We start from the raw sequence: 22124 nt of genomic DNA, 5'->3' as shown, positions 1-22124 counted from the left end.
ATACAGAGCCCTGCGACGATCAGGCATTGCATTCAGCCAGTCCACTGCTTCTCGTTCAGCTCATTGCCCTTTCAAAGCCTGCATGCGGCGTCTCGCGGAGAAAAGGAGAAAAGAAGATGGTGCATTGTATCCGAAGAAATACAGTCTGTACTTACCCGATGCATAGCTTCCTCTCAACCTGCGCTACTACTGCTTAAGACATCAAGCACGGTCTTGAAATTCGGCGCCCAATAGAACGCTTCCTTCTTACCATCCAGATCTTTTAGTGAACTCAGAGGAGGCGGCACATACTTCAGCGGCGAGAAGACTTTCCGACTGGCCTCCTCATACTGATCCTCTGGCACATCGTACAACCAAATACCTAAATCTGCTTCCCATAAGCAGTCAAAGTCGGTGGAGGAGTCCCCGATATAGACTGTGAAGACATGCGGAGAGCGAGCAGTCTTCCTCAGCCGATTAATTTTGTCGATATTCGTGCGGAGGTCTGAGCCATCTGGGTTGACGATGATGCCCGTGCTTCCATCTGGCGAATCGATGCCTTGAATCTGGTTTGCATAGACTGGAATGCGTCCAATGAGAGCCTGTAGGGGAGAATCATTGGTATCTGCAAGAAGGCCATGTCGAATTGCTGTACGGCTCCAATTCACGCTCAAGATCTCAAGTGAAGATTCGTTGCCTGCTTCTGTTGTCGCTTCAGGAAGGTAGAGCTTGAAAAGATCGTCCCAGCCTTTGTGAAGTTCTAGTTGGCCACTCGCGAGAGCTTTGCGAACAGCCTTTTCAACATCGTCCTCGGTCACGCCTTTGAAGAAGCCACAGTCTTGCACTCTTTGCGCGCTTTTTAGCTCCACCCACCCGCGAGTTGCTAACCAGGCACTGTACTCTGACGCGTCGTAGTTCTTCCAGTCAAATTTCTCATTTTGCCATTTCGTGTAGTCTTTCACGTATGCGTCTACAATTTCTTGCCAGGACAACTTTGTAGACTGTTTTGGCAAATTGCCAAGGAGAAACATGGTATCTTGCTTCGTAATCGTGCCATCGTAGTCCAGAACCAGTCTGGTAGGTCGCTTCAGCTTCCTTGAGGTCATCGTGCTTAGTCGATGACAATCTACTACTGGAGCTGGAGCTCGAGTATGGCAGTGTCTAGATGCTGTCACGTGGAGGCCATATAGCGTTCGATATGCGGGTGGTAGATGCTGCTTCACAATCGAAGCTGTCATCGACTTGAGCAAGACCCTTGGAATATGCTACACCAGTCCATCGATGGCAATGCCTGCGAGCGTCTCGGTGGCAACTACTATTTTCCGCCTAGATTGTGCCAGCAATGTCGGCGAATATGGTGGAGAACAGTATGGCACAATATGCGGTGGCATGTGAAGATGGCAGCCGCCGTAATCTCCCGAGGTCTCAGAGCAAAGCTAATTGCCGAGCATCTGGTGTATTTCCCAGCACGCGTTGCCACCGTCCCGATTTCGCTTCCTATGGACCAATCACTTGCCACCTTTCGTCGCTGACTTGCCGAACTGACATCGTCGACTTTGTCCTCCGCCTCGCCATCGCACTTGTCTGCCAGACGACACCTCTCCACTCTCACACCACACGATCACAATGGCATTGCGACTAGCGACACGGCGCTTTGCGCCCCAGCTCGTGGCGCGCCGCGGCATGGCCAGCGTTGTCGACACGGCCAAGAACGCAACGAACGCCCCGGGAATCGTTTCAGAGGCCACTTCGCGTTCGACAGCACCAAAGCCCGCGAGCGAGACGAGCACGATACAGGATCCGACCGCAGATAAGAATGCCAAGATCAAGACATTCCAGATCTACAGGTGGAACCCAGACACGCCAGAGGAGAAGCCAAAGATGCAATCATACACATTGGATCTGAACAAGACGGGACCTATGATGTTGGATGCTCTGATTAGAATCAAGAACGAGGTGGACCCAACTCTCACATTCCGAAGAAGTTGCAGAGAGGGTATCTGCGGTAGCTGCGCCATGAACATTGATGGCGTGAACACATTGGCTTGCCTTTGTAAGTTTCAGTGGCAGAAGAGCACGCGACCTGGGCAAAAACTGATAGTAAATACAGGCCGAATCCCCACAAATACCGCAAAGGAGTCGAGGATATATCCTTTGCCACACACATACGTGGTCAAGGACTTGGTGCCAGATTTGACCCAGTTCTACAAGCAGTACAAGTCAATCAAGCCATACCTCCAGCGTGACGCTCCTCCAGAAGACGTAAGCACATCGCTTTAGACTCTCTTAGACCATTACTAACACACTTCCGCAGGGCAAGGAAGTTCGTCAATCTAAGGAGGACCGCCGCAAGCTCGACGGTCTCTACGAATGCATTCTCTGCGCCTGCTGCAGCACATCCTGCCCATCATACTGGTGGAACAGCGAAGAATACCTCGGCCCAGCAGTCCTCATGCAATCATACCGATGGATCGCCGACTCTCGTGACCAACGCGCCGAACAACGCAAGGACGCCCTGAACAACAGCATGTCTCTCTACCGATGCCACACCATCTTGAACTGCAGCAGGACATGTCCCAAGGGCCTTAACCCAGCTTTGGCCATCGCCGAGATTAAGAAGGCTATGGCGTTCTCATAGACGACGCGTGCGATGGGTAGTTTTTCTGTGCGTCTGTGTAACAACTGCTTTAGACATGCGAGAAGATTAGGGCAAATGTATCAGCAGAGGCGCTACATGGATGAGAGAGGCCAAGTGGGTACTACTACTATACCAGCAAGAAGAAACACACTTTGTACATAAGCCTTCCCCTTTCAAAATGTTCAAGTCAAAAATTTCAGCGATTGGCGTCCTTTCCCAAAGATCGCCCGTCGTCTGTGGTCATGCGATTTCCGCGTAATGTCTTTCCCGGTTGAATTCCTGTACAGTCGCATCCAGGACACGCAAAAATGGTCGAGCCACAAATCGAAGGGAAAAAGTCATGACTTCATGTAGAGATCAAGCGCAGAACTTTGCCAGCACTAAGTACTTCTGTACATTACCAGCTAACTGGAATTCACGGTCTCATCAATAAATGTATATCTAATGTAAACCGGTGATACACGTCTCGTGTCTGCCAACGTACTGTCCTGTTCCACCATCGCTGGTTGGTCGTCAAGGAGTTGAAAAGCTGTCCTTTTTCCCTTCCTTCCAAAGTGTACCCATGTTAATACAAGACTCCGATCCATGTATCTGTCCCCTTGAACGCCTCGCTTTCCCAAGAATAAATTTTCGACTGACAATGTACATTTCCCCGTGAGAGGACGAATAAACGCAAAGAGTCGTCTGTGCAGTTCCGTCTCTTCGTACACTGATCCGGGCATAGGATCAGTAGTGCTGGATCAAGCCAGTTGGCCCGCTAGCCCGATGAACAGTGCCTGTGCGGCTACTTGGGCAGCCCAAAGTCCGACCTTCTTCATACGCCGTTGCCGAGCTTTGCGGTCTGAGATGTCGCGCACGAACGCATCATACGTCTCTTTGCTCAAATCTGCGAGCAGCCCGGAGTCGAAGATGGTCCATGAGCCATCGAATTCGCTTTGTCTTTTGACGATGCGACAATTGATGGGAATGAAGTTGCTCCCGCTTCGTGAGTGAGAGTTGATGTAGGCGACGATGGGTCGCACCACAGCGTTGTTGACATATGATATGTCGCGTGTGAAGATCGGTACACTGGCACGCACATCGTTGAGGTGGATTTGGATGTCCATGACCAGGAAGCGTTTGTCGTCCTCGTCTTCTTGAGCTTGCTGCATGCGGCTCAGTGTCGACTCCTGGTTATCGATGTTGGCAGCATCAACATGTGAGGTAGTTCCGTGCCCGTTATGCGCTATCTGATTCGTGACTGTCGCTTCCATGCGATCATAAAAGTCACTCATCACTTTGGCAATGCTGCCATCAGCATCGTTTGGAATCATGATGTCAGAGACAATGTCAACGTTGCCGTCCACGATCCAAGAGAATGGCCCTTCGACGCCACGATTGAGGTGATCGATCTTCAGACCATCGATGCGGATTCGACTGTGCTTCTTCCATTGCGAAGCGAACTCCTCTTGTCCGTTCACAAGCAAAGCGCCGCTTGTGCTATGCACCTGCCTAGGGTGGATTGTGAAAAGCGAGCCATCAAAGCTGCCGCTCATATTGTTGGCGCACAAGAAATCGTAAAACAACCACTGCTTGCGCAGTCGCGGCAGTTCGCAGTTGTAAACACTGACAGTGAATGGTCGAAAGTTGTTCGGCTGATAGACGGTGATCAACACATCTTCCATCTTGAAGTGCTCGATCTCGAAGTCGCCCACGTTGTGTTCGTGTCGATAACTCTTTGGATCGCGACCCTCGTCTTCCGGTCGAGGTCTGACGTGTGTGCGATCTACGACACCTCGCACGCCGCGCACGCCGACGTCTTGCAGCAAGCCCTTTCCATTGAACCATTTTCGAAATGACAACGTGAGATCAACATTTTCGATCGTGACATCGAATTGTGAATAGTTGCCGTCATCCTCTGGATTCGAGCCATGCTCCACCGGGAGCGAAGTATGTTCGCGACCGGCTTGTGCATGCGCCGCTGCTGCAGCTGCAGCGACAACTGAAGAGCCCTTCGTGACAGTCCTCTGATTCTTGTCCGCAGCTGGTCGTCGGCTAACGAACACTTTGTTCAGTCTGATGGTGCCCTCGCCCCATTTTGGCACAATGGCGCTCTCAAAAACCACCTGAATGCCTGTGCTTCGCGTCAAGTAGTTGCCTACCCAACTCGCCAGGGTCTCCTGGGCAAACACAGTGTTGATACCCCAGATAGCCAAGCTGACGAAGGTAGTGGTACCAATGACCAGCCAGAGCAGGTGGCCCCAGAAGATCCAACTTAGAAAAGCAAATATCTCTTCATGGTTGAACGGCCGGACGCTTCGAATCGAGAACCACTTGAAGCGAATCTGTAGTCGATGCCAGAATCCATTCGCGGCGGCCAAAAGCTCGTCCTTCGTGGGACGATGGAAGTGCGGCAAATGATCGTATATGTATTTGCCCGCGCCTGCTGTACTCGTTGCTTGCGCGTGGTCATCTTTGGACTCTTTTGCAGAGATTTGCTTTTGCTCATCTCGCGCGACTGTACTGTTTTCTGATGGCTTTTTGTTCTCGCTGTTCCACCGTCTTTGCAATGCCCATCTTGCGATTTGCGACACAGGTTCATGCCGCCCTCGTAATGACGTCCATGATGGTCGAAGTCCAACGATGCCAACGTCTATCGTTACCGCCGGCCGGAACTCCCGTGTATTCGTGGTTGCAGCATGATATTCTCTCCTTCCAGCGCTGGATACTCGTATTAAAGATCTTGGGCGTATTATGTTACGTTCGATACAAGGCGTGAGAAGTCGTCTCGTCGTGAGCGGAGATAAAGCGGCGCTGAAAAAGGCGCTGGATCGTGGCAGTCCGCGTCGACTACCCACCATCACATTGCGACTCATATTAGCTGCGCATGCTGGACTGTTGCACCTCACTGTTGAAGCGGGCGGGCGAGTGGGCGGAGATGGTTGACGCAAACCAAAAATGGCTGGCGGAAATCCAGAATCAAGCTCGATGACCAGCGATGGCGCCAGCGACTAAAGCGGCAAAGCGCGTGCTTGTGAAAGTGTCGTATCGGCAGCCTCAGGCAGAAAATGCTTGGCAAAAAGAAATCCACCGCACACGCACTAGCGCACTGCCGCTCTTCTCGCTGTTTGTCTGTTCCGCAGAGATTGAACATCTCGACATCGCCCAACGACAACAGATCCGCCCACGATGGTTCAAGTCAAGCAGAGGTCCGGCATCGCCGTCGGCATCAATGCTGGCCACGTACGTCTCGCACCACCACCCACCGCCCCGCTGCGCCGACCGAGAGATATCGAGAGTGATGGAAATGGAGTTGCAACACAGGACTAACGATCCCTTTCCACACAGAAAGTCACCCCTCGCCAGCCAAAGCCTCGTGTTTCGCGCATGAAGGGTCACCTCAGCAAGAGAACTGCTTTCGTCCGGGACATCGTCAAGGAGGTTGCTGGGTACGTGTGCCCTTGAGGAACAGAATGGAAGGAACAGTAGGACAGGAACTGACATCACCACCAACAGTCTCGCACCATATGAGCGCCGCGTTATCGAACTTCTCCGCAACTCCAAGGACAAGCGCGCCCGTAAGCTCGCAAAGAAGAGACTCGGAACTTTCGGCCGTGCGAAGAGAAAGGTGGACGAGATGACCAAGGTCATCGCTGAGAGCAGGAGAGCCGGTCACTAAGCGGGTGCTTTGTCTGTGCTGCTATGAGATGACGCGGAATTTCGAAATGCAGAGGCATGAAGGCGCAACAAAGCCATGGGTTTGACATGAAATGCCGCCGCTGTGCTTGGGCCGTCGCGTCCGGCGTAGAAGCCCCATACACACCAGAGGCCAGCGGCTACCGGTAGAAAGGCGCTCATACTGAATGAAAATGCATTGAAAGTCCAGTTCTCTTCGACTCAAGTTCACGCTCTGCATCACTTGGGAACAAAAAGTCGCATTGACGACTTTACTTACCTCTTCAGGTACATCCTTACCTTCCCGAGCTTGGACTCGAGCACAACACGCAAGCCAAATGTTCGGCAAGCGACGCTCGGCAAGTCTCAGCCCTCGCAGCAGTATCTAAGCACAAGAAAAGACCCCAAACTGCAAGCTCGAACGAACACGACTCTTCAACAGTGACTTAATGCATTTGATCTAGCTGATCTTCTTGACTACCACGAGCCGCAAAACCCTCCTCGCTATATATGACCTGCCCGATCTTGCCCTTCCTACCCCAATCAAAATATCTGACTCCCAATCTTCTTACAGAATTGCAGATTCCGTGGAAGATGACCACGTCAAGGGTCAGCGAGAGTGCCAGAGAAAGACCTATGCGGCTCATGTACTGCCCCAGTCCAGAACCACCTCTAGTCAGAGGACCGCCACCGAAAGGAGCGTACAACCTAGATGCGGACATGAGACCAGCGACAGTCTTTTCGTTAGGCGAGGCCAGAAAATTGGCGGCTATTGTTCGCATCATCAGCGCTTCGAATGGGAGATTGATGATTCGGCATAGCACGCCATCAATAGCATCGGCCACGAACTGGACTGGTAGTTGCGCCATGATCGTCGAGCGATGGACTGGAGTGACTTTTCCAGCAGAAACAGGCCGGATATTTGCTTCATCAGTGTCACGCAGTGCCCGGTTCTCATTGCGTTTGATAACGGACCAGCCGCTGCGCTGTAGGAAACGGCAACGCAGAGAGTAGCACTGATAAAGAACCCAGCCCACGGGATCACGCTGGAAGCCAGGCCTCGCAACCTTTGTGGGATCGTCGTTGACATCCGGAAACTTGAAGTCTGTAATGAGATGAAAGACCGGAAAGACGCTGTCTGTGGCATCGTAGAACAGCATTCGGTAGATGAAGAGGAATGCTCCTGGTGATGTGATGAGTCCTACGATACGAGATCCAGGTCGGCCATTCCAGATCTGCCGATGAAAGCTTCCAGCATATTTCGCTGGGAAGAATGATCGAAAGTCAGGTAGTACGGATAGAGCAGGAGCCAGTCCTAGTCTCTGAGCGGCAGCGTAGTACTCCAGCGGCATCAAGACGATGCAGATACCTGCTATAAGGCCTTGTAGCACGTGTTCCAAGCCCTTGTGCAATTTCTCCCTCGTCTTTCGACTCAACTTGCTCCTCATAATCCAATCTTGAAGCTCACCCACGACGTACTCTGCGCCCACCATAAGCCCCACCCTCGTCAACGCATGCACGACTGATGCCACGCCTCCTGGAAACCGCTTTGCCAGCGACCACCGCATCCCGCCACGATACATCTCAGCCCATTCTGTTGACAGAATTTCTGCAACGGAACGACTAGATTCATACAGTCCAATTTGAACCCGCTGGATGAAAGCATCCGGCCAGAGATGGAACAGGAAATTGACAGCATAGACAGCATACTCGAGCACTTCGCCGCGATCCTGCTCATCTCTGAGAAGATCCCGACGCGCCTCTTGGATCGCTCTGTACCGAAGGCCGCTACTTTGCTCAATTTCTTCTTTCTTTTCCACGATGCCGACTAAGGCGAGGACAGCATTTTGGGCTTTTCGTTGCTCGGCGTTGAATTCCTCGATAGCTGGATTGATGGGTCGGCCTTGGGAGTCGTATTGCTGTTCATATTCGTGTCCAGTCACCTCTTGACTCGGGTATGCGTTTGACGAGCCAGCATTTCTTCGCGGCTGCTCTGCTTCATCTTGATATGCGGATCGGCCAAGTGCGAGGCGTTCTAGGTACTGCCTCCTTCCCATCTTTGATTGAGATGCGGGAATACGGGGAGGCTCATATTGATTCGCAGGTGCTGGAGCAATAGCGTTCCATCTTTCAAAATTGTCAGCTACGCACTTTCGTAGTTTTGTATGCCAGGCGAACAGGCTGAAGTGGACAGGATATGTGGCTGAACCCGCCAAGACAAGACTGGCTCGGACCCTTTGTGGCTAAAGCGAACCATGCGAGGCAAGAAGCAAGTCCGTCTCCAAAAAGTTCTCGACGCCAGTCGCACACCACACACCCCACGCCCACCGCCGCCATGGGTCTCGCCGGGAACAAGAAGAAGTATGCACCTATCCAGGCCATACTATCATGCCCCCAGACTAACATCCTCCCAGAACCAAACTCTCCGCCGACCCCAACAACACCGCCTGGGCCAAATCCACCACATCCTTCGGCCACAAAATCCTCTCCAAACAAGGCTGGAAGCCTGGCGATTATCTCGGCGCAGAAAATGCCTCGCATTCAGATCACTATACCGCCGCCAATGCCTCCCACATCCGTGTAATGCTTCGCGAAGACAATCTCGGACTCGGCGCGAAAATCGGAACACAGAATGCCGAGACTTTCGGGTTGAGCATGTTCTCTGGACTTCTGGGGCGATTGAACGGGAAAGAGGAAGACCAAGTCGCGTTGAAAAAGAAAGAGGAGACGCTACGGGATGTGCAGTTGAAGCTGAAATACGGGAACCTGAACTTCGTGAGAGGAGGACTCCTAGTAGGCGATAAGATGTGCGAAGTCAAGACCGATTTGGGACACTTAAAGGAAGGCGGGAAGAAGCGTAAAGCCAGCGACGCCGAAAACGACGAGGATGAGGAGGCAGAAGACAGCAAAGCCGCAAAGAAACGACGAAAACAGAAAAAAAGACAAAAAGCCACCAACGGAACCGCAGCCGCAATTAAAGAAATGAAACGTCAACGAAGAATGGAAGCCGGAGCAGAAGATATCCCCAGCACCACCGACGTTCCCTCGCGAGAAGCAGAATCCACATCAGACTCCACGAGCTCCAGCGAAGACGAAAAGCCCTCTTCCTCATCAAAACGCAGCAAAAAGTCCTCGCGCAAAGAATCCAAACGCTCATCAGAAGACAGCAATCCCATCGATAAAGACGAGAAAGCTCGCCTCAAGGCAGAGAAGCGCCAACGGAAAGAAGAGCGCCGGAAACGCAAAGAGGAGAAACGAGCAAAGCGAGCCGCGAAAGAGGCGAAGAAGGACTCAAAATCTAGTTCTGCTGTTGCCAGCGAGTCAGAAGCCGCGACGACAGCATCAGGGACGTCTACGCCAACGTTCCTGGGCGGGAGACAGGCTGTGCGACATCGATATATCATGCAAAAGAGGATGGCAGCGGGAAGTGCACAGGCGTTGAAGGAGATTTTCATGATGAAGCCGCAGGTCGCTTCATGAGACGAGATGACACGGTAGCGATAGATTCTCAGCATGTATGCATCAAAAGTAATGGAACCACGTGCTCGGTTATCACGAATCGTGCCGTTCAACAGAATGCAGTAATCAACATGTGCATGCACAAGTTCACTGAGATTGAATATCGAGGGCAACAGTGGTAGGGATATCAATACGATTCTATTTTTCAGGGTATTTTGATCATCTAATTAGGTCAAGAGCTTTGCGCTCTCTCCACCGCACACTGTACAATTGAACAAGGTAGAACTTTTGCCTCCAGAGCCCTCTCGCTGCAGGCGAACAACTCTGTCAGGAACTCTTAGGATGCGCTCACGATAGCCACATGCGCCTTGCTTGCGAGGCCAGTTGCCACTCGGAAGACTTTCTCAGTCAGGTAGCCTGTCGCTGGAGGAGCAAGCTACTGCGACTCCATGCCGAATTTGCTCGCATCGTGGTAGAGGTCTACTATGCAACTAGCTGACCAAGCTTGAGTAGGGCACTGTGTCACAGTTAGTAACATCTCTTGTTGAAGAAGTTGGGAAAGTGTAGACTCACCGAATCGCCGCAGAAAGAGCCATTGCGATTGGTAAGCTCAGTGAGACCTCTCCACGGGCTGTTGTTGATCATCTCCTTCATGCCCTTCAGACGCTGAGTGACTTGTTGGAAGGATTCGACGCGTCCTTCTTTCGTAGTGCGACGCTTCAGATCGAAGTACAGCAGAGCGCGAAGGAAGAACCCAGTAGGCCACAACCATTCAGGCCCTTGGTGGTAGTTGCGTCCATGTGCGGTCTGATAGTTGTCACTGTCATCCGAGTTGATGTAGTCGGGATGGTACTCCATGTCGGCTGGGTCGAGAGTTGCCATTCCAGTAGGGCCACGAAGGTTCTTGTCGGCAATCTCGAGCGCGCCCAGAGCGTGAGCAGGGTCGAAAAGTTCGGGTGCAACAACCATGGCGATGGGGAAGTTGGGCCGAAGCTGGTATTGCCGATATTCTTTGGTTCCACGATGAACGTCCTTGTAGATTCCCTTGCGATTGACGATCTTGGGGTTGATGTCGTAGTTCTCCCATTCGGACGGGTCGAAAGGAATATAGTAAGCATGCTCAAAGTTCTTCTGGATGAGCGCAGCCCATTCTCCGTGGCTGATCAGCGTACCATCTGCCTTCTTCACACCATCGAACTTGAACTTGCCGGCCTTGTGCAACCCATCGACCCAGCGAAGTGCACTGTACAGTAGACCGGTTATCTCCACTGGTGCACCGTCACGAGAAGAACCAGGATGGCCTTTGTTGCCAGCCTTGGTAGACTCGCCCATCTTGTCCATCCAGGTACCGCAATTCCACTCGTTACCGCCGTAGATGATACCATTTGACCAGTCTGGTTCAATGTCGATGTTGAAACCTTCCGACTTCATCTGACTGTCCAAGTCCGAGCCGGCGTTGTACTCCCGGAAATGCATGCCTGAAGCATGACGTTGAAGAATTTCTTGAATGATCTCCTCGAATGTGCTGTTCTTGGAGTACGCCCGTGGGTCGTTCCAAGGGAAGAAAGTGTCATCGTAAGGCAAGAAACGACGACGTACGCTTTCTTGGAGGAGACTATCACCTTCAGGTGCCATGGCAATGTAGTCCTGAATGTTTTGTAGGAAGAACCAGACCGAGTCTCGACTGTTGTACCGCGGGAGGGTGCCAGAGTTGTGCAAATTGGGAATCATGCCGTGCTTGACCAAGCTGCCGAAAGAGTACAAGTGCTCTTTCGCCTCTGCATAACGACTAGTACAGGTGAGCAGACCACGCATCGCAATCATGGTGTCTCGTCCCCAAACACGAGCCCAGTCTTGAGCAAAGTGAGGGAGACCGGCGGCCATCGCCGGGTCGAGCTTGTCAGGCCACAGCTTCGCATTGTCCATGTAGCCCTGAACTTGGCAGGATACCATGGCCAGAGACTTGAGGAAGCGCTGACCGTGCTGGATGTTCGGATGCATCTGTTCAATCGCGCGCTCGTGTGCTGCTTTCTTCGCAGTGCGGATGACCAGCGCGAAGCAGCGTGGGAGCAGAAAGCTTGGGACGTTGCGGATGGCATCGAAACGTGACTTGAGCCAATCGGCGACAGGAGTGACGCCCTTGTAGATGCCATCTTTGCGCTGCGCAAGCTTTTCCAAACGGTTGACGAGGTAGTCCAGCGCCCATTGACCTTCACGAAGGTGATTGCAGATAGGATGGCCGAGGTCGTTGTTGGCAATCACATCCCGAAGAATCGAATACCAGCCTTGCAGACCGCAGTACACCAAACTGCCGTGACCGGGGATAGCGTACACGCCGTCAGCGCCCTTGGACATAGTACGCTCCTCAGAGTCGCAGCGGTACAGGATGGCGTTGATGTCGTTGAGGTTGACATTTGCAAAGGCTTGTCGAGCGCCAGATGTCAGGTACTTGTCGAGTCCTTCGCTGTGCTCTGCTCCAGGAATCCATGTCTCAAACACCGCAATTGAGCCTGGTGGGAAGTCGCCGGGGACAGCGATGACAGTATCGTCGCCGCGAGATTCGACGTTGACACCCCTGAGGTCTTTGGTCTTGCTGGGAATACCACGCAGGACCTTGTCGTTGAGTGCCGCTTGTTTAGCATCGTGACTTTGGTCGACCTCGAGTTTCCATGCGCCAAGCAGTCTCGCCTTCGTCCCAGTAAGAGTTTGCGGTCCAAAGCCAGCATTGCCGTTGCCGTAGCCAGGGAACGCTGTGTGTGCAATCAAATAGTAACCTTTGCGAGACTTGGGGTGAATGCGGTGAACTGTGATGTACTCGCCGTCGTGGTGGATGAAAGTCTCATCGTACCCGTCCTTGCCCATGATGACATGCAATTGGTTCATGAGACGTTTGATGCCACCAGTACCTTCGCTTGGCCCGATCTTCATGTTTTGACCTTCTTGCAGGTTGCTGTAGGGAGACGTGTACTGTCGCTTCTCATGCACAAGCTCGATCAAGGCTGGGTACAGTTCGTCCATGCCAAAGACAGATCCAGACGCGGAGGCGCACATGGCTACGAGGGCAGAGTTCGGTAGAGTATCGCGGCCGTCCCGTCGTTGGACTGGGGTCTCGTTGTCATGGGTGCAGTCCATGAGCAAGGCGTGGATCTTGGACGGGATGATCTTGTGAATGATCGTCTTGCCTTGTGGTGCACTGCCATTCGTCGCACTTCCATCTGAAGATGATGGACGATCTGCACTAGAAATGTCATCAACCTCGAAGGATCCAATAGGTCGACCACAGTTGATGTGCACAAGGCGAGACATTTCGGCCGTGGACCAGACTTGCATTGCTTCTCGGATGAGAAAACTGATGCCGAGTTTCTTGCAGTAGAGAAAGTCCATTCGTTCATCGCCACTGAACAGCTCCGCAGCAACGACCAGATTTGGTTGGACCTGTCGACCAGCATCCAGCATGGCAGATGCGACATGAAGAGGAGTTGAATGGCAATTGTCGATACGGAAGCCGTGGAAGTGCTTGGCCATGAGTTGGGTGTACTCTGTCATGAACTTCCAAAGGAAAGGGCTGTCGCTTGGGCCAGCTCCCCAGCGCAGCTTGACACAATCGCCCCAGACAATTAGCTCTCGGCGAAGGTAGACCTTGGACTTGGGCCCAGCATTGTCACGCATGACATCTGCAGCCCATACCCATCCATTGTTGGCCAGCGCGAGCGAGTCTGGATCGTGCTGTTTCGTAGTCTCGTTCCATGGCAGACGAGTAAAGTAGGACTCGATGAGCGGATGCTCAATTGTGATGTCGCCAATCTTTGGCCCATTCGGATCAAGCCTCATATACTTGGTCCGGTTGAAGATTTGCTCCAGCTGTGCCGCCTTGTCGTTGTCGTGCTCCTTGTACCAATCGACATTGAGGCCGTGCAGAAGGCTGATTATGGCGGCGTATGCAGTGCGCTCATCGACCGCGCTGTTCTGGTGCTGATCGAACTTGCCATAAAGAGCCTGAAGGAAAGCAGCACCTTTTCCAGGAGCGACGTTGCGGCGGAATCGCTCTCCCATACGGTCAATGCCAGGGCAAGCGTGCTTGCGAAGCCATTCGACCTTGTCTCCAAGCGACCACGATCGAGCATCCTCTGGCACGTTGACACTGGTGTCGATCTGGCCTTCCATCCACGCAGAAGTGATTGCCTGAGCATTCTTCTCCGCGTCACAGACGTAAAACTCCCACAGTTTGAGTGAGCCAAATACGTGAGTCTTGATACCCTCCATCACCTTGACCAGATCAGCCTCGCCGGTCAAATGCGTGGGCAAGCCAAGGGATGCCAGTTTTGAGGAGTAGTCCAACAGAGCGCTGTCCAGCTCGTAGGCAGCCCGAAGATGCGGTGCTGTATTGATATTGTAGCCCGACTCCGGATGCTCTTCCAGCCATTTGCTGTTGTTGGCGGTGTGATTCCACACAACGTCCGTCAGACTAAGAAGGCCGTAATCCTGCTCCATCTTCTCGACCATCTCCGCGATGTCTGCCTCGCCTCGAGGGAAGATAGCCTTGTCGAAGGTGTGCTGATCGTAGATGGAGTATGGCGAATTGCTCTCTCCACGCTCCATGAGAGGTGTGAAATGCACCATATTGTAGCCTCTTTCGCTGATACCGCGCAGATGTCGGTGGAAATCATGCGGGTACTTGCCCATGAACTTGGACAGCACCGAAATGATGGAGATGGCATCGAGCGGAAGAGGTGCCTTGTCGACTTCGAGGTGTGGTGAGACATCGATGAAGTGCGTTTCTGTCCGCGTTGGTTTGGGGGTGTCAACTTTGCCGGTCGAGAATGGTGGCAGAGGTGTGTACGAGCAGTAGAATTCGAATGCGCCAGCTGTGTGGACGGGGACATCGATCTGGATGGACTCGGTGAAGCTTGGATTCAGCCTTCGTCCCTCTGTTAGCATTGACCACTGAAAGCAGGTCTTCAGCAATGCTCACTTGTACTCATGGAACTTGTTCCGATCAAAAGGCTGTCCCTTGGCAGGAATGTTGACCCAAAGGCTTCCTTCTCTGCATATTGAGCTCGTTCCTTCGATCTGAAAGCGAATGCTGTAGGCCGGCTTCGTGGGTGGCGCGAGGTATATATATGGCTGCGAGCCAGGCAGGTCTGGAGATCCATCGTCTTTAAGAGGGAGCAGGTACACGGTGTGGTTGCTGATCTGCTGGGGTGACATGCTGGGCAAAACTTTTTTGGGTCGTCCCAATCAGAACGACGTGCCCAGGCGATGGGTGCTGTCCTGGTCAATGTTGTATGTCGTTGTCGGAGAGATCAATGGGCAGTGTGTATGGGTGGAGAGTGCTATAGATGAGACGGACGCGCAAATGAGCGACAATGGGCGAAGATGCTGGGTTCAATGCTCCGCGGCGGCGCGTGGAGTGGTACACGAGTAGATGGCGGGGGTGAGATGTCGAGAGAGAGGAGAGGAGAGGAGGGCGATGGGCGGAGAGGAAGGGGGGGAGGAGAGGCAACAGCAGGACCGACGTGTTGACCGACTTCCTGGCTGCGTCGCGGCGGAGAGGGAAGCGGCGGCAGCGACATTGTGGGCAGCTGCATCAATGCTCTGCTCTGTCCTGCACTGTGCGCTCGTCTGCGTGCAGCGTGCGTTGAGGCTCTGGGTCCCGCCGGAAGTATCCATCGCCGATCTTGCCTTGCATTGCCATCCACGCACGCTCTTTCGGCCTCGCGTGAGCACATGATGATGGCTGCAACAGCGCGCCGACACGAGGCGGTGTGTTTTCTGCATCGTTGGCGGTCGCTTGCCGCGCTCGTTGCACGCCCCAATGCCAATTGCAGTCTGCCAGCCGGAAACTCAACCACTTCGTTAGTTCAGCCAAGTCTCGCATGGCCCAAGCTCCTCCCACGGTCGCGCCTGTCATCATCGCGTGTTCCTCCACAAACGCGATAAGATAGCAAGCGGACCTGAGCCCGGCCCCCGGGATGCAGAAATTCACCACCAATGCAACCATCCGTCGCTAAAAATGTCACGACCCTCGCCCTTTCTCTATGCCACGCCCAGAGCGGAGGTGGACTCGCTCGCGATATTACATCTCAAACGCGACAGCCTGATTCCCCTCACACTCGCCGAGAGCTCCGATGAAGGGTATGCCGAAGGGGCAGTCGCCAACACCCGCTTCGGCAGCTTCCCGCACAAGACATTGATCGGGCTCGACTGGGGCAGTCAGGTGCGCGCGAGCAAGGTTGACACAGGGAGCCGAGGACGCAAGGGCAAGAACAAGAAGCCAGAGGACACCGCCTCAGCACCAGCAGAAAATGGCTCTGCGGAAGAGAAAGGCAGCAGGAAGCGAAAGTCGGATGGGCAGGAAACAGAACTCGCATCATCACCTACAAAGAAGCGGAAACAGGAAGCAAACGGCGATGCTCCAGCAGTGAAACCAGTCGAGGCGGGCTCAGGCTTCATACACGTCTTGCCCCCAACTCCTGAGTCCTGGACATCTTCGCTGGATCATCGAACACAGGTCGTGTACACGCCCGACTATAGCTACATCCTGCAACGACTACGAGTGCGACCTGGTAGCACCATCATCGAAGCCGGTGCAGGGAGCGGCAGCTTCACGCACGCTGCAACGAGAGCCGTCTTCAATGGTTACCCTTCAGAAAGTAAGCGACGAAAAGTAGGCAGGGTGTACAGCTACGAATACCATGAGCCGCGAGTCGAGACACTTCGCCGGGAGATCACAGAACACGGTCTTGATGGCATTGTCCATCTCACACATCGTGACGTCTGTAACGACGGCTTTCTTCTCGACGACGGCAGCTCACCCAAGACCGATGCCATCTTCCTTGATCTTCCAGCGCCTTGGACTGCCCTGCAGAACTTGACGCGAGACGGACCTGATTCTCCGCTCAATCCTGAAAACCCCATCCAGCTCTGCACTTTCTCGCCTTGTATCGAACAAGTAATAGCAACGTGCGCCGCATTACGGAAGCTGGGCTGGGCCGATATCAGCATGGTGGAAATCCAGAACCAGCGAATAGACGTGCGCCGAGAGCGCGTGGGCTTGAAAGAGGAAGGTCTAAGAGGCGTCAATGCGACAGCTGCCAATGTGAATGAGGCATTAGAGCGATTACGGTAGGTCAACGCTACAATTCATGGATATTTTTCTTTGTCAGACTGACCGGAATCTAGACAGGACATCATCCCACAGGAGAGGAAGCGAGAGCAAGGCGGTGTGCTGACCAAGGCAGAAAGACTGGAGCAGATCAAGCGAGAAGCAGAGGAGCGAAAGCTTTACAAGGAAGGCAGACTCGTGCATCGAACTGAACCCGAAGTCAGGACACATACAAGTTATCTTGTATTCGCTGTGCTACCACGCGCGTGGTCCGAAGAAGACGAGAGGAAGGCAGAGGAGGAGTTTCCTTTGGGAGACGTGATGAAAGGAAGTCCCGCAAAGGAGAAGGTGACGCCGACCAAGGTTGATGGGGCGGCGAAGTAGAAAGGAGTCGCTGCAGTTGATCTGCCCGGCCGTAACAAGAGCTTGGCTTGATCGCACGAAGGTGCTTTCGGCCCAGACGAGCGCATTGGCTCTCTTGATCTTACGTCGCACAGAACGAGCTGTGACCGGAGCAAGAACTGATCCAGCTCATTGGATTCGGCCCATCACCTTGGTTCTGCAGACCACCAACAAAGACCTTGAGGACTGCCGGACTTTCTGAGCAACCCTGAGCCCAAGCTCCTCATCCTCACTGGCTCAACGCGTCGCACAGCGAGCAGACGACCCTCAATTGCCGAACAGCAAGCATGTCGTACAAATCCATATCTCGATCTGAAAATGGAAAGCCAGAACCCATCTCATCTAGCGTGGCCTTGGCGTCTTTAGCAACTTTTCAGTCCAACATCAACCCCATACACATCGGCCCCATTGATCAACCTAACCAGTTCTCCAAATCAAGCTTCCCCCTCCAACCCCTCATAAACATCCCTCCGATCCAGCACCTTCGCCCTCGCACTCCCCGGCCATTCCACCGGTAACTCCGTCCCCCAAACCTCCTCCCTCCCCTCCCCCCTCAACGCAACCTGCAAAACTCCCTCCCCTAACCAAATCCCCATCCCCTCCAACTTCTCCCTACAATCCCTCAATTTCTCAATTCTCCCAATATTATTTCTCGTTTTCGCTTCGAAATCTACTCGGCGGATATTTTTAATGTATCCGTGGTGAGAGGTTGGGAGTCGTTGAAGCCAATTGTAGAGACTTGCGATTCGGACATCGGTGTAGAATGTTGTAAGGTTGTAGAAAGGTTTGGAGGCTTCGAGGCGGAGTTGGTGGTTGACGCGGAGGAGACCGATGTTACGGGGTCGGGTGGGGAGGGAGAGATGGACGATGTTGGAGGTGAAGAGGTGGGAGTAGATTAGGTCGCGGATTTCGCGGGGGAGGGTGAGGAAGATTGGGGTTGTTGGATGTTGGGTTGTTGAGGAGGGCATTGTGGTTTCGATGTTTGATTGGGATTCCTTTTGTTCAGAATGGGCTATTTTTCTGAAGAGACGAATCGAGAAGTCACTACTCTTCGATGACAGGAACGAATGCTTATACATACACAGACCGCATCCGTCAGTACCACAAACATCACACCATCACCAACCATAATATGTACATGCACTCGCACGCCCTCAACTCCGACCCAATCCTTTCCCCAAATCCTACACATAACCAGCGAGAACCAGGCAACCAGACGTGGTTCGCAACGGTTTCATTGACATTGCTTTGACTCAGTTCCATGCACTCCGCCCTGATCATGACACATAAGTTCCTCGCGTGACGACCTCAGTCTGCGAACCTGCCGAGCACATAGCTATAAGGTGCATCACATGACACCCGCGGAGCTGGTCCGGCTGACGAAAAGGGTAGCTCCGAGCATCGGTCTGGAGGATGTTTGACGTAAGAGTTTCATGGAATTTGCTTGGTATTTGGTAAGAAATACCATGGTTGTTTACGGGGTAAGCGGGAGGAATTGCGTTTGCTTTCGTTGTGGGAGGTGAGGATGGACAGCGGCTTGTGGCTCGAGAATTGCCCGATTTCGGTGTTGGACTTTGCTGTTTCTTGCGGTACTTGTACATGGCTTGTAAAGTTGGCCTTTTTGTATGCTGGGATTCTGGGAGATGTATTGATCGGACTTGTCACGCGATGTTGTTTTCTGTAAACAAGTGTTCGTCATGATGAGATGAGATGGTGCAGCATCCTTCTCGGCGACTCCAGTCCCCCACAGCACTAGCCCCATATTATGTACAAGCTTTGAGGAGCACCAACAGATTTGTGTACTGTGCTGTAGGTCCTCGCAAGTAATGTTCCAGCCAAGAGCCTTGAGCATTGCTCATCTTGATGATGTACGTATTGTACTGCATATCCGCTGTACAACTACGACGGCTTCCATGTCCTAATCACCTGCGAAGAGAGTTTACTGTTATCATGTTGACTAAACTTCGCCAGCTGAGATGTTGTTGCAGTCACTGCCTTCGCTCCGTTCGAGATGTGATTGTGGTTTGAGCACGGTCGCATTGTTCCGCGGATGTCTCACGTCTGCGCACGGAAGCCGGGATGATCTGCCTCCATGCCGACTGGGTCGTACCAGATCGTTCACCGCTGTTACAACGTGACGAAGTTGATCCTCACTCTCGATTCGGATGAGATGCAGGTATCTGCGAGCTTGACTGAGAGCGGCTCTATAGCAACGGATCGACTGATGAGCCCGGACGCTCCATACCCTCCAAGGCTTGCGTCTTTCTTCTCTTCTGTGCTGGTCCATCGACTGCAGCGTCATGCAACGGTTCTTCCTAAGCTTGCATTGGCATGAAGCTGTCCATATGATCCGGAGTGAATTCCGCATCTTGATCTGTGGCGTCATGAGTGCCGTTGGCGATGTCGTCCACCCAGCCGTGCTTGATACGCAGGCTCCAAAACGTCGTAATCAATCGATTGACGACATCGACGCCGATCTGGTTGCGCTTCAAGACATGGACGAAGGCATGGGGTGACCAATTTCGTTCAATGGTATCGCCGAGTGGAGCAATCGCCAGAGCCAACATGCACAACTCAGCAAGATCTGGCTGTTCTTGCACCCAGAAATTCTGCCACCACTGGATCGGCGTCATCTGATTGCTAGCCATCCACACCATGTCGTTGGCAAATGGACCCTGCTTGACTCGCAGCAGAGACAGCATGCCGAGCAATGCGGAGGCCTTCATGGTGTTGCCGTTGCAGTACTTGAGGAGAAATGCCTGCAAAGAGCGCGATTGTGTTTCCTCATTACTGTCCAGAATGGCAGGCCGACGATGACGCTCTTGCGGATCTGCAATGAAGGCGATGAACATGAGTGGCGCGTCGAGGAGCGCATGGGTCAATTGGTGCCTTGATGGGATTTTGAAAGCTGGACGCAGTGTGCGAAGAAAGGCACGAAATGCTGGATGTTCAGTCACTGACGGGTCGAGACCTGAAGCGTGAATCCATTGGGCACAAGCAGTGGTGGCTAACTCTTGCTCTGTATTCGACATGGACGCGATGCCGCGGGTGCGAGCACGCTGTTGCTGCTGGAGCTCAGCAGCAGACGGGAGGGTAGGGTCCAGACGATGCGGCTGGTACGTCCGCCATAGTGGCTCGGGCAGTTCCATGCATCGCTGGAGATGCTCAATCACTCGCGCCTTTTCGTTGGACGTCCATTCGAGGTGGCAGTGCTTGCAGGTGACGCGGGGATGGCGCTTGCCGGAGTCTTCGTCCAAGGCGCGGTCGACTTCCTGCCAACATTCATCGCGGCCTCGCGGCATCGTGCGGTATCACGTGCGACGCGTCGATGCAGTGAAGAAAGCGGTATAGCAGCTGTGGAGGGCGGCGTGGACGACGTGGATGTGGCTCGCAGTGCAAAACACAGTGGGTGGTGGAGCTGCAGAAAGTGGATGACGGAGCGTGGTGGATTGCTGAGCACGTACCATTTCTTGGCATCAAACATCACTTCGCAAGTTCTTCTCCAACGCTTGCACAGTCAACAACAGAGAAAGCAATGCTATCCTGTGGCATGATGTCCGAGTCGCAGACGACAAATTCCTCTGGAGAAGCCCCGCGATCACATCGTCGAGGATATGTGGTCGTTGTGCAGACTTCTGAGAACGATGTCCGTACGCTACCCTGACGGTGGTCTCGCCTCTGGGCATCTTGCGAATGGTCCGTCAAGTCACCAAATGACCGAGATACAGCCAACCAAGCGTGTGGATGCCTTACGATGACATTCATCTCGCCTGGCAGCTTGTGTTGGGCCACCGCTGGTGGATCGCGGCGTGGAAGTTGTCCACTTGCAAAGTCCCACTGCACCCTTCAATGAGTCGCGTACCAGGATGACGTTATCCGCTCAGCCAGGCCGGAGACCCTTCGGCCATACTGGACTCTCTGAAATTGAGAGCGCATGCGCACCCTGCACAAAGCTGATGAGATGCATTCGAATGTTGCAAATCGCATTATTATCAAGCTGTTGGCAGGCCGCCAGGTCAAGCTCAAGCGCCTCGGCCTTTCCAGCGGCACATCCCGGCTTACTTTTTCTCCCCCATCTCACGTGCGAACCTCGTATCTTACGTCCGTGCGCTCGTATTGCCGATCACCACGCTACTTCACTTTGGAGATGCATCAGATTTCTCTTCTCCCTAGGCGAATCCTGGCCATTCGTGCCTGAGAGATGCTTGTTTGGAGCACTAAGTTGCGAGCTGAGCGAGGCAGGCCGCTCAAACGACGATGCCTCTCCTTGTCCCCATAAGTTTACAGCCACTCTAGTGCAGTCGTGGCTGAAAAGGTATTCTTCTCACGTCCTCGGATCTGTCTTGGATAGGGCAACTCGTTCCGTCTGATATGCGACTCACATATCGCGTGCCAAATTCACTACTGTCGCTATGTAGCGAATTCCCGATCGCGCGCAGACTTGCATGGGGCATTGCCGGGACACCATGCTCGCAATGCCACTGCCTTAGCTTTATCCTAGGGGCTGTCGGCATAGTATGCCATAATGGTAAATGCAGTCTCACTTGAAACATGGCCAAGCACAACAACCAGGATGATCAGGAGTATGAGAGATCGCAGACGAGCAACGCACATTTCAGGACCGCATATGGCAGTCTCATTGCCCTGTAAAGCTCTGTCTGACGTGCGTGAATTCAACTTCCATATGCAGAACGATCGGCATCTAGTCCAGGCCAACCCGCCCCTAGCCCGCCGGCCCACGCAAATCACAGATCTTATCTTATACCTCGCTTGGAAAAGACTACTGATGATCAAGGTGGCGTCTTAGGTGGGTGCACTTCACAAATCACCTCGGCGACTCAGCCCGTAAAGAAAAGAACCATATGTATATGTCTCCCATGCTCGACT

At 53.2% G+C, this 22124-nt stretch overlaps 9 protein-coding genes across 9 annotated transcripts; 4 read left to right on the top strand and 5 right to left on the bottom strand.

Moving 5' to 3' along the window:
- Positions 1–173: 173 nt before the first annotated feature.
- On the bottom strand, positions 174–1085 carry RHO25_012686 (uncharacterized protein; the record flags this gene model as incomplete). Its single annotated transcript, XM_065603579.1, has 1 exon — positions 174–1085. One exon carries the CDS (start codon positions 1083–1085, stop codon positions 174–176), a length of 912 nt encoding a protein of 303 aa, XP_065459651.1.
- A 520-nt stretch (positions 1086–1605) lies between these two features.
- SDH2 (succinate dehydrogenase complex, subunit B) lies at positions 1606–2617 on the top strand (the record flags this gene model as incomplete). Its single annotated transcript, XM_023603984.2, has 3 exons — positions 1606–2032; positions 2090–2241; positions 2294–2617. 3 exons carry the CDS (start codon positions 1606–1608, stop codon positions 2615–2617), a joined length of 903 nt encoding a protein of 300 aa, XP_023450315.1.
- A 740-nt stretch (positions 2618–3357) lies between these two features.
- RHO25_012684 (uncharacterized protein) lies at positions 3358–5472 on the bottom strand (the record flags this gene model as incomplete). Its single annotated transcript, XM_023603983.2, has 1 exon — positions 3358–5472. The coding sequence occupies one exon, from the start codon at positions 5470–5472 to the stop codon at positions 3358–3360; it is 2115 nt and encodes a 704-aa protein (XP_023450314.1).
- A 313-nt stretch (positions 5473–5785) lies between these two features.
- RPL36 (60S ribosomal protein eL36) lies at positions 5786–6275 on the top strand (the record flags this gene model as incomplete). The annotated part of the gene is made up of 3 exons (XM_023603982.2): positions 5786–5839; positions 5945–6045; positions 6113–6275. The coding sequence occupies 3 exons, from the start codon at positions 5786–5788 to the stop codon at positions 6273–6275; spliced, it is 318 nt and encodes a 105-aa protein (XP_023450321.1).
- Positions 6276–6717: 442 nt separating this feature from the next.
- Positions 6718–8328, bottom strand: RHO25_012682 (uncharacterized protein; the record flags this gene model as incomplete). Its single annotated transcript, XM_023603981.2, has 1 exon — positions 6718–8328. One exon carries the CDS (start codon positions 8326–8328, stop codon positions 6718–6720), a length of 1611 nt encoding a protein of 536 aa, XP_023450320.1.
- Positions 8329–8606: 278 nt separating this feature from the next.
- On the top strand, positions 8607–9751 carry RHO25_012681 (uncharacterized protein; the record flags this gene model as incomplete). Its single annotated transcript, XM_023603980.2, has 2 exons — positions 8607–8632; positions 8686–9751. The coding sequence occupies 2 exons, from the start codon at positions 8607–8609 to the stop codon at positions 9749–9751; spliced, it is 1092 nt and encodes a 363-aa protein (XP_023450323.1).
- A 415-nt stretch (positions 9752–10166) lies between these two features.
- Positions 10167–14938, bottom strand: RHO25_012680 (uncharacterized protein; the record flags this gene model as incomplete). Its single annotated transcript, XM_023603979.2, has 3 exons — positions 10167–10247; positions 10304–14648; positions 14703–14938. 3 exons carry the CDS (start codon positions 14936–14938, stop codon positions 10167–10169), a joined length of 4662 nt encoding a protein of 1553 aa, XP_023450322.1.
- Positions 14939–15743: 805 nt separating this feature from the next.
- On the top strand, positions 15744–17219 carry RHO25_012679 (uncharacterized protein; the record flags this gene model as incomplete). The annotated part of the gene is made up of 2 exons (XM_023603978.2): positions 15744–16855; positions 16913–17219. 2 exons carry the CDS (start codon positions 15744–15746, stop codon positions 17217–17219), a joined length of 1419 nt encoding a protein of 472 aa, XP_023450317.1.
- Positions 17220–19552: 2333 nt separating this feature from the next.
- Positions 19553–20539, bottom strand: RHO25_012678 (uncharacterized protein; the record flags this gene model as incomplete). Its single annotated transcript, XM_023603976.2, has 1 exon — positions 19553–20539. One exon carries the CDS (start codon positions 20537–20539, stop codon positions 19553–19555), a length of 987 nt encoding a protein of 328 aa, XP_023450319.1.
- Positions 20540–22124: the final 1585 nt, after the last annotated feature.

The sequence above is a fragment of the Cercospora beticola genome, chromosome 9 (genome assembly GCF_033473495.1).
Source record: "Cercospora beticola chromosome 9, complete sequence".
NCBI lineage: Eukaryota > Fungi > Ascomycota > Dothideomycetes > Mycosphaerellales > Mycosphaerellaceae > Cercospora > Cercospora beticola.
The sequence above is the reverse complement of the archived record's forward strand: the minus strand, read 5'-3'. Positions and strand labels throughout refer to the sequence as shown.